The sequence below is a fragment of the Amblyraja radiata genome, chromosome 15 (genome assembly GCF_010909765.2).
Source record: "Amblyraja radiata isolate CabotCenter1 chromosome 15, sAmbRad1.1.pri, whole genome shotgun sequence".
Lineage (NCBI taxonomy): Eukaryota > Metazoa > Chordata > Chondrichthyes > Rajiformes > Rajidae > Amblyraja > Amblyraja radiata.
Window position 1 is genome coordinate 22,525,639 of NC_045970.1, and position 11,792 is coordinate 22,537,430.

The 11,792-nt window shown below is 39.1% G+C and overlaps 1 protein-coding gene across 1 annotated transcript; it reads right to left on the minus strand.

Moving 5' to 3' along the window:
- Nucleotides 1-801: 801 nt before the first annotated feature.
- Nucleotides 802-3,115, minus strand: hmx2 (H6 family homeobox 2). Its single transcript, XM_033033764.1, has 2 exons — nt 2,601-3,115; nt 802-1,506 (listed from the first exon to the last, which is right to left on the minus strand). Exons 1-2 carry the CDS (start codon nt 2,863-2,865, stop codon nt 968-970), a joined length of 804 nt encoding a protein of 267 aa, XP_032889655.1. The 5' UTR covers nt 2,866-3,115; the 3' UTR covers nt 802-967.
- Between the last annotated feature and the right edge of the window lie 8,677 nt (nt 3,116-11,792).

Below are 11,792 nucleotides of genomic sequence, written 5' to 3' on the forward strand. Positions count from 1 at the left end.
CGATAATGTCAATCAAAATGTTTTACTCCCATTAAAAACACCAGATTTAAAATCTTGCAATATATTTTGAATGTTTTCAATAGCGTTAACTTTTCAATTAAGTTTGTTGATAATTGTTTGGGGTCTCATAACAAGTTAAGATATTCTCAATTGCTATTTATAAGAATGTATTGTACAGACCATTTCACCTTAAGGGTTCATATTCATATTCCGATAATTGTGCTTGATCAAGTTTCGACAACGTCGCATGAAACACGCTAGTTACATTTTCTGCTTCACCTTTTCAAATTATTAATTTACCCATGGAGAAAAAAATATCCTGAAACAAGCGTGTCCGTGCAAACAAGCTTTACTACGCGAATAAGATAGACACAAAAAAGCTGGATTAACTCAGCGGGGCAGGCAGCATCTCTGGAGAGAAGGAATGGGTGACGTTTCGGGTGGAGACCCTTCTTCAGAGTGCCGCAAATAAAATAGCAAAACGGTTTTGAAAGCACGCCATGCGCAGCACTAGCATGCACATTATTCCTTCCCTGACACTTCCTGACTGTTAATATTCCTTGCCATAAGAGGGATTGTCGTTATGACAAAAAAATGAAATATTATGAATTGCGTACAATACATTCAGACCAGTTGTGATTTGTTGTGATTTCTGCAATATTTCGATGATGAATATCCAGCTTCATTTTATTTGTGTTATTATATTTTGCACTATCCATTCTGGTGTGACCATTTTAGCTTAACGCGCTCATCTTCATATATAGGAAATAAATAATTATCAAATAAGAAACTACAACTTAATCCATATATACACTGTATATTTAATACAATTTATAGAGAAGCACGATGTCTTTATAATTATGCAAGTGATTGCATATAAGAAAGATATATTTTAAACAGATACGGATATTATATAAATATACACTTTAATTGTTAAACAATTATAAAGAGACGTGGACAGAAAATGTCAGTATTCAATTTTGTTGTAGAGATTGTAGAAGGGAAGAGCTGCAATGTTGCTGCCTGGATAGTACAAAGGAGCTGGGAACGCAATTGATCTGGGTACGGGAACCCTCAAAAGCGAGTTGTCTCTGAAGACTAGAGGCATTCCGACTAGAGTCTGCGCTGACGCGTGGGCCATATTGGCCGCCTCGAGTTCTGCTGAGAGCTGTCGCTTCCATTTATTCCTGCGGTTCTGGAACCAGGTTTTGACCTGCGTTTCTGTGAGCTGGAGGCTGGTGGCGAGGCAAGCTCTTTCCGAGCTGCTCAGGTAACGTTTCATGTCGAACGTGGATTCTAGCTGGTAGACCTGGCTCCGGGAGAAAACCGTACGAGTCTTCTTTTTGGCCGGATTCCCTTGTCTGTCCGTCTCCCTCTGTCTATCTGATGATGTCTGCATGCAGTTTTTCTCCTTTTCTTCCTTGTAAATCTGACCATCTTGCGACAGGTACTGCTGTCTCCTCTCCGTGCTCTCCTGCCCCGCGGTGCCAACTCCTTTAGAATTATCTGAAATGTGGAAAAAACGAGACACGTTTTCTTCAGATTTTTTCACTGATCTTTGCAGTACTCATATTTCCACTAGACGTATACATGAAAATAAAACTCTTGCGGTCTACACGACAACAATAATGGGACAATACAGTTGTTAACGTTCATTTCGTTTATTATTCCTTGTCTAAAATGCACGTTAGTTTTAAAATCTTTGCTTTAAACTGCCAGTAAATATAATTAAAATTATCGCATTGGGTGACATAGGAGACCAATGTGAACCGCGTTTAAAATACCGGGGGTGGGTGGGGGCAAGGAAACAGTTTGCATCTCTAAACTATCATCCGTAGGCCAACATATTGAAAATTGTTCTACATTAATATGCAACCTTTCATAAGTCTCACCTGTATGCGCAACGCTAACTATTATAATTGGCTATAAGCGGCTAGTTCGTTCCACTGTTTATACACAGTAAACTCTTAATGAAACGCATTCCCTAATTTGTGCAGTAATTCACGAAATTGCGGTTGATGAAAATAAATAGTCATGTAAGTACATTAAAACTCAAGACCAATGTGGTGTAAGCGATGTCAGGACCAAGGCTGCAGTCTAAGTCTGGGACCGGGGGTTCCGTCACAACGTGTCTGCTCTGCTGCAATCAAATCCTTTAATTCTTTTTACAAAACTGTTGTATAGATTTATGAAATACCAAATGGCAGGCTTCAAAAATCAATCGCGTGAACGCTTCCTATCCGCAACAAATTTGTGGTTATTGCTCTTTATATGCATTTAATACGCCTGCACTGACTACATGAACCTAAAGTGCCAGCGTGTACGGATGATCTACCGAGTGTTATCATTATTTTGGTATTTTATAATAAGTCATTAAAATGCTGTTATATGCGTGGGCGTTATCGTGTAAGCCACATATATGAGTTACACCACGACACTATCTAAAACTAAATACAAACAAGCATAAACGTTTCCATTTTAATATTATAGTAGAGAAAGCAATATTTTCTCAAATAAATTAACTATATAAACCCATATACAAAAAAAATGACCAGAGGATAATAGTGCACGTTAAATGTAAAACATTTTGCTTTACTTACTCACACACGTGTAGCTGATAGTCTGGTGTCTGCGACAAGGTTCTCCGGGGCCAGAGTCGGAACAGAAGCAGTCTCGATCTTTGTATCCTTCCTTGGTTAACTCTTCATCCGAGGAATCGGACAAACATCGCTTCCTGGCATTTACTTTTGCATTGTCTTTGCAACCTGTGCGTTCTTCCTTCGACGAGGTCCCAAGGATGGACTGTATGGTGAAGCTGGATATCGGGGCTGGGGGACACTTCGTAATGTCGTCTTTGTTGCTCATTCTGGGTTCATAAAAAAAGAACACAAACTTAATTGCCTCACTGCTGTTTGCAGAAGTGCCAGTGGACGTGCAGAAGGTATAATCTTCAGGCTTTGTTCAGCGGTGGTTTTCCCTGAGCGTGCACGGGCTGAATGCATTCTCTGTGCCCCGTAAACCTGTATTGATCTCCTGCCTTGTCGCTGGCGTTGGCTGATTTGCATGTAGGTTTGAGTTGCAGCCAATCAAAAACAGCAGTCTCTGCCGGAAATTTTGAACTTTGCACAAGCTCAGGGATGATTAGGTTAAACCGAAGTATCTGATTGATTGTTGATGTTTGTAACATTATAAACATATTCTTACTTTGGAGTAATATGATGCAATACAGTGCGACAAAAGACGCTGCCCATTTGGGCGCACGTGGTGACACTGATGTGTTTGGTTGTTTTATGTTTTAATGAACGATAGGCTGCAGTGTAGGTCACTTGACTATGTGATTGTCTTCCCGAGTATTAAATAGTTTCTGCTCAGTGGAAATCGCAAAACGGGACCATTAATAACTGCGGAGTTATGGAATAAGTTAGATTAAGTTGATAGCGTGGGATAGCCACAAATCAGAACAATTGTAAAATGGTATGCCAAAATTTAAAAAGAATCTAATCAAAAGGGAATCAATATTGCAAGCTTCCTTCGGATTATCGTGTTGATAATATGAACATTAGAAGGATTCCTCATCTCATTCTGTCATATCTCTCTGTTTCTCTGTTCCTTCCATTTTTACATGCTTCGTGACCCGAGCAACACAGGGCTGTGAATGGAACAACCTAGCGACTCAGTGACAACAACAAATGCTGTTTCAATATGGAACTAAATTCTAAAATGTTTATTTGTGCGATTTTCTCATTTGATGGCGGTTGATTGTATTTGGGGTGTTGCTTGGGGGGTGCACTGATATTATTCAAGGCCTTCCAGGACTATGGCGAAGCTAACTACACATTCAGCAGACGAATAAAGCCATTCGATATTTTGAATCAGTTTGGTTTTGTCTGTGGTTACGAATGGTTGCATGTTAACTGGTACTTTGGTCACTGGTCTGTAGAAGATTGAGCGGTTTTGGCTGGATTGCTATTAGGCTTAAACTAGTAATAAACTATGATTGATTTCGGATGTTGATGATTTCTGGTTGTTATAGATAGTCACACAATGCTGGAGTAACTCAGCGGGACAGGCAGCATCTCTGGAGAGAAGGAATGGGTGACTTTTCGGGTCGAGACCCTTCTGTAGATAGAGTTGGCTTCCCCGAGAGCCACGAACTTACTTACACCTCGTTGTTGTTTTCTTAAAAAGTTTTGAGTTAAATCTTTGCAATAATATTGGTTGGAATGCGCAATGGTTTAAAATCGATCTCCGCGGATGAATTTGGATATATTTAGATTATCTAAACTTTAGACCAAACCGGTATGGTGACCAGGGATTGGTGTATCTGTTCTTATAATGGTCGGAGGCAACAGATCCCGCTTTAGTGAGAGACTGAGATTTGAACAACTGAAGGTTACTCGCCTTTCGTTTGTGGTCACTTTGGCACCAGCGGTGTATAGGCACATGAGACTGAATGGATTGAGTTGATCTAAGTTTTAAATTGACTAAAAAACAAGGTTAAGTGTAGTTGGATGGGTCATGTACCTAGTACAACAACTAAATAGGATGCTCATTTCTTGGCGCCAGGCACAATGGCGACGTCGAAAGAGATGCAACACGAGATCACTGCAGACGTTCAACTAATTATTGATATGTCAGGAAATGAACTAAGATAAACAATTTAGTAGACGTAATTGATGTCAGTGTTTTTAAACTTTGCATTAGTATTCAATCGGGCTGTGATTAGAGGTGTCCGGGCATCGTTACCTGACTTTCCGATTGGAATAGGCGAGATTGGAAAATTTATGTCAAATGAACCCTCTTTATCCTTAAATCGATCGTTAGTACGCCACAGATGTATAGTGTTTAACTACTTCACTTCTATATTCTTGAGATCAGGGACAAAGAAAAGCTGGTTGGAATTATGTTTCCGGAATGGGAGTGCCATAAAAGCATTTTGAAAATATGTTTGGGTGTAGAAACAAAATGACAGACATAAGCACCTGGACCTCTCTATTCATTCAATGCTTTGTCCGGAGTTGTGTCCTGTCTATACCTACAGTATTTACTGATGTATGAAAGAATACGACGTGGTGTCAGGTGTGCAGGAGAAAACGCATTCATACATGTAAAGTACATTTTCGATAAATATCCATATATTAAATATCCATCCTTAGCCCAACTCTTTATCGTCGCGGCACCATAAATATCGCTGATGTTTTGTAATAGATGCGAAGTTGCAGCATATATGCAGTTGTGATCCGAGACATTGAACGTTTCTACAATTCGTTTATGAACCACGGACAACAGAAAGACAGGCGAGAGTAACAGACAATATATTTAGCGTTCATTGGACCGACAGTTGATTAGTGAATAAATTAATCAGCTCCTTGATCAATGATAAAACCTCGAACATCGCTCCTAGATTAGTTGAGGTAGATGTACCATTAAGAAATGGATTATTTTATGACTGTCTAATTGAATCCTAGGTTTAATTAAGGAACTAGCCAGTTAACCGGTTGATCGAAATAAGATGTAGCTATCCAGGATTCAGAGTATTTCTTGATGTACTGCTGGTGAGCTATTACAATAAGGCATCAACACGTGACCAGTCAGAATGAACGAGACATGTAATTTTGATCTGTAATTAAAGTAACTGGTTAATAAACAAAGCTAGAAATTGTCTGTTTTGGAAAGAATGATGGTACAATCCTCTCCAAACCACCACAACGTCTGCGATTTAACTGCCAGGTTCAGGTTCGTCATAAAGTTATTAGGTTGTTGAAATATTAGCAATCTTCATTCCGCATTAGTCCGCAGTGGAGCCAGCAAGGCAACAGCCTTCTTGTGCCAAAGTACAATTTTTATCCCTATGATTTTATGATAAGGCACTCCGCTTCCATTCCTTCACTGATAACTTCAGACATTATTTTTTTAATGAATGTCCCATACATTTATATTAACAATTGCAAAACAAAAGCATCTCTGTTCACAAATACAGATCGATTGGCCCTGTTACAAACGCGTATTTTTATATTAATTCAAATACAGTTGTTATTTTAAGCTAACTCTAATAGGGTCGCTTCTTCCCCCATTAAGTGTATCAAATTAAATGTCGCTTCTGCTAATACTTTTCCTCTAAAAGTACTTTTCGTGGCAAAGTTGAATCGATCTTATTGGAGTTCGACTGTATTTACTTGATTATTTAGCTGCCTGCTGAAAGCTGTGGATGGAAGGGGCCGGTTAATTGATTGATTGGCAGGGGCTGCGCTCTTGTGCTGCTCGGGGAGGCAGGTGTGAGAGTCCTGCTCCGTTCTACCACATTAACCTTTTCATGCTTTCACAGGGTCGCGACACATTACAAATGGTCAGCTTTAATCATAGTGTCAGCTCGTTAACGTTGCGCGCCCCTGCAAACAGCGCTGGATGATCAGTCTTCATTCTACTCTTAGTCAAGCGCTGGACTGCGGCCAGTATTTAAACCACAAAAAGGAAACAGTATCGGTTCTAGAAAGTTACAAACAGGACGGAATGATTCTGCGTGTCCTTAATGCAGGCACAAAACAACGATGTGGTTGGTACAACTTGTTGTGGGCATCGCGTCAGGAACCAAAGTTTAATTTAATCCATTGGTAATTTTCCAATAGCGCGATTTATAAAACAAAACCCATTTCGCCAAAAATATACATTTGCCCCTCTTTTGATCACGCTGACTATTCAAGTGTTCAACGTATTGACGTCAAGCGACCATTGAACATAAGCCTTGTGATAATGTTGGGCAAATTAAAGATGTGCTTCCACAGCATACAATGACCGATGATTATGTTCCCCTTTGAGTTGCCCAGTTAAAAATCCAGACTGGCTAGGCATATGGGCACAGAAGCAAACATTTTGCTCCGTGATATATTGCCGACAGCCTAGCAGGACACTGGGTTTGAATGGAGTTTAGAGGCAATAAAGATAAGGCGTGAAATCTACATTGACGTATTAAATAGGCACATTTTGCGAACATTAACTGTTTAAGAGCATGCTAAATGCTCACATCTGCTCGAAAAGAACTCTTAACATTGTATTATTATAAAACGGGATTGTTCTACGACACCTCTGCTATTCTCAATTATGTAGAGGTTTGAGGTGCTATCAAGTATTTTCTTTTGTAATACAGTTGGAGAAAACGTACCTCAAATAAATCTGGACCGTAATCACTGCCACTGTATCATGTCTGTTAATGCTTTTATAAGCACAGATTGTAAGAGCGCAGAAAATGGAAGCATCCCCCCCCCCCCCCCCCCGCCCCCCGCCCGCTCAAAAAAAAAGTATAGAAAATGTCAGGCGCGCATTGTCCGTAATGAAAATTGATCTTTAGTAGGTTTATGCTGCTCGAAAATAGCCTCCTGACCGCCTATAATATTGCAAAGGTTCCACCTGCAGTGACAGATGAAGTCATAAACAAGTTTGATCTGCGAATCAAGCTTCAATAAATATTAAACACAGTCCTTTACACGTGTGTATTATGATGTATGGCGCGTCCAACTTTAAAATAAGGAAATTACCGAAGAAAATGATATCAATAAATTTTCTAAGTATAAACGTTGATTATGTTTCGATTTTCATTCAAAAGCTTGCTGTTTCTGGTACAAATGACATCTCACAATGGCTGCAAAAAGGGCTCCCTATTCCACGGGAGCCTGGAGGTGTACAATTTATGTAATCGGGGCTGGAAAATGAATTGTGTAATTTATTGGAAAACAGGAGTCATCGAGATTAGATCAGCATAGCTTATCAAAGGGCTACAATCCATCAAGTTCCAATTAACAACCTAAGACGCGTAAACCATAGAGCGTTAATGGGTTTCCAATCTACTGGACTGATAGACTCATCAATTCCTCGGGGATGAATTAAGAAAATCGACCGCCCCGTAGCGTGCAGTGTCATTCCTTTCTGCAACTATATGTCAAATTAAAAACACAATTAAAATTTAAACTGTTTCAATCAGAGGTGCCCTGCAACCTATGTTTCACTTAATAGAACTTTGATGAAAATCTGATGGTTGCACTCCATCATTGAAGCGAATGGGACTCTGAGGTCCAAAGGATTCTTTAAACTGCATTTCTAAAAAAAAATAATAGGCCGGTGTGATGTACTGCATAGTTCACGGTCACACCAGGTAGAGCAAGGTACCGGTTACCAACTGAGCGGTGTGCGCTTCGATTCCGCTGTTTATTATGCACAAGTGATGAAGTTGTTCCTGTGAATAAAATGTCGGGCCCGTTACAAAGCTCCAATTAGGGTTAATTACCGAGTAAACCGATTTCAGAGCTGTCTTTTACACTAGGCTTCGAGATGCACAGTACCAATGAAGATATTTAGCATCTATGCTGCATTCTATTCGCCTAATATGAATCTCGCCATATATCTAGAGTTTTCGGGTGAAGTTTGAAGATGCCCTAATTACTAATGGTGGTAGCAAATCAAGGTCACAACCACCCAGGGTCGTGCGGTGAACAATGTAGCTCATTGAAACTATATTTTGCAGACATTTTGTGATCAATACGAACTAAAGCATAAGGCTATGCCAATCTATTAATGCTCTTTAATGGCCCCTCGTTGAGTTTGCACCGCTCCAGTCAATAAAGGAACGTGATTATCTCGAAGATACTTTGTCGGTCGGCCCATTTATTAAATTAAACAGTTTTAGATAAATACAAGTCCGCACATACGCCATACTGACCTGCTAAAAATACCGTTTCCTTTCGAAAAGTCGAATGGAATCAGATCAGTGCCAGAGTTAAGCACAGATTTCGGACAGTTCGACGCAAATTAGTGCAGTTGTTACACTGTAAAATAGCCGCAGGCCACTGCAGTCGCGCTGAGCTCATCCACGACTGATCTGCATGGTGCTTCCGAAGACTACTCTTGGCAGTAATGGAAAGGTTATATCTGTTTGGAATGATTGGAGTGTTTGGTATACAAAAGTTCCCCGTGTTTTGTACCAAATAAAAGAAATACATGTGTGTGTCGGGTTAAAACACGGCAGCAGCCATATTTACAGAAGTGGGAAGGGTTCACCATTTATCAAACAATAGCAGAGATTTGGAACCTGAAGCGCTTAAATGAAAAGCAGGAACGGTTCATATTTATCAGTAGTCCTTGCACTGTTAGCGGTCCCTCATTTCTGAGACGCCATTCTGTGTAACAATAACAATGGTTTCTTTGTCCCATCTATACATCAACATGACTTTTAAATCTGGCTGTTGTTTTATATAAAATATGCATATTTTATACTTTTCCAATGTAGTGGCACAATAATTTTGCCTACTTTCCATAAAACAATGAATAAAGTCGTCTTAAATCCACGTATCATTTGTCTTTTTATTGTATGCAAAAAAGTTTGGCAAAATATCGTAAAAGTTAAAATACCAATCAAAAGGGCATTGGTTTTAGCTGGAGGGGTTCGGGAGGATTTAATGGGTTCCAAGATAAATATTCTGAATAAGAATCGTTTCGATTCTGCAGGATTGTGAAGTGGCTTTTTGGAAACTGCATTAAAATTAAAATTTCCCTCAATAGTCTTAGCGGGCCGTTAATTCAGTAACGCCCAAGAAAATTATTTATATGGATAACATGTAAAATTGGTGGCGGGGCCGGTTTTGGTGAGAAGAGAAAATAATGTAAAGGTCAGGAAGAAAAGCACAAGATATCAGCCTACAATTTTCTCTGTTTTGAGTGGGTGATCACTGGGTGACCACAGCAATGATCACTGCATTCCGTTTAATGTAAAACTAAGGCAGAAATAAATGACTTGTACCTACAATGGTGCAGCAAGTTTGAAGAAAAGACAATCTATTGTTAGGAAAAATCAAAATATGTGTGAAAAGGAAAAACAAAAATCCAACGGCGAAACGTATGATATTACTCAAAATGTACTGAAAGGGCGGTAGCGTGGCTGCAATGGAGTATTTTTCAAATTGGTTAGGACGGTTTAAACATATGTGAAATGGCCCCTATATACAAAAGGGTGATTAAATCTTATCATATCACAATACTGTGTGGCCTAACAAGCGAAATGTAATTTTAAACATTGTTGTAATGGCTACAAGTTTATTTTTCAAATATTGCAGGGGTGAAGGGGTGTGGTGGGTGGGTGAAGATAGAATTGGGATAGTGGAAAGGGGAGCTCACGTAGCTAAAAACAAATCAAAATCTGGAAATCATGAGCCAAATTAAACTGATAGTGAGCTATTGTCGATATTTTTTTAATTAATGGAGCATCAGATATAATATTTGCATCGGTGAAATTACATCAGCAAATCCATGCCTTTTTGTGCAAGAGTAGTTTAGTCAATAAATGTTTTGCAATTTGATAAATTTTGTAATGCTACTCAAATATTATATATATATTTGTTTATATTGGGCCGTTTAGCTCTTGGCAAAGAGTAGAATCATTTGGTCCTTTCGGGATATTCAATATAGAATGAAAATACTTTTGCATTTTCTGTCTGTTGATTCAACTGGTTAATGTTTACTATGTAAACGGCTTGAGAGTTCATACTGACAATGTTGTCATAAAGTTAGTATCGCCAACAATAGAAGGTACGATCTTGTTGCCTCTTTATACAAAGGGGAACATATTTTGGCTTCTGCGCTTTGTTTATTTTCAACCAGGACGCATAACAAATATTTTTTTTTAAATCAAAGCACAGGGACACCTATTTAGTGCCCTGTCATATGTGAATCAGGTGACAGGACAGTTGACAGGGCTCTTCACGCGATAAAACCAACAGCGGCGCTATCTTGAAATCAAACTACGGTGCTTTTTTTTTTGACGTCAACCATAAAAAAACACAAATTGAATTATCTGTAGTTGTTGATCTCTAAAGGACTTTATCTGTGACCTTCTGCAAAAAAATTGGAATAGTTAAAATACATGTTCCGTATGTAAGCACCGCCATTTATTTCTGCAATCAACAGATTACTAAACGCGGACGGCCGGCACTTGATTCAGCAATGCAATCTGACATGTTTGTTTCACCTTGTTTAGAACCAGCCATTGAAATTTCGCACTGTTGTCAGAAAAGCTACTGTCCTCTTACTTGCTGGAGCGACGCTTTCAATAGCAGTGATTGTCACTTAACATAAAGAGAATTATTTGATGCATAATTAAATACATTCTTATCCTTTGTGTGTACAGGCACTTGGCAGTTGTTGTGTAGTCACTGACTGCTCCAACTATTGCGACATGCATTTATCCACAGGTGATTCTTCCAACAACCTCTTACAGCTTCATTTCAGCAAGTCTTTAGCTGATAAATTAATACCACCACTACCCCTTCCTATCCTTGCAGTTCCTCATTTTAAAAGAGCCACTTCAAAGAAATGTTCTTATTGCTGTTAATTAGTGTCTGAAATTTCATTATTGTGAAGGTAAAGATTAAATCGGAGAGTGCTCCAAAACCATACGGCAGCAATCTTCAGCGAACGTGAAATATAGGGGCAACGATAATTGATGAACAATAAGAAAGACCAAATATTTATTTGAAAGTTGAGGTAGTGTTTCGTTGGTTAGGTACAAAGAAGTGTCCCTCTAGGTAAAAGAGCAAAACCACTGTGTGAGGTACAAGTCTGGCTGGTCTCTCTTTAAATTGTATGGGCGCCCTGATATGGTAGGCCTGTCAATTGATCGCGATTCAATATTTGGGAATGAATGTGTTTTTTTATGCCACAGATGGAACGTGTATACTTTATTTACAAAACAGCTGTTTAACTCTTTCTTGAGCTAGTGTTTGTATGAAACTACACAACTGAATAACAAG

Coding starts and splice junctions, on each gene's coding strand:
- hmx2 (XM_033033764.1), bottom strand. CDS start 2,865: ATGAGCAACAAAGACGACATTACGAAGTGTCCCCCAGCCCCGATATCC. Junction 1,507..2,600: donor TATCAGCTACACGTGTGTGA/GTAAGTAAAGCA, acceptor TCCACATTTCAG/ATAATTCTAAAGGAGTTGGC.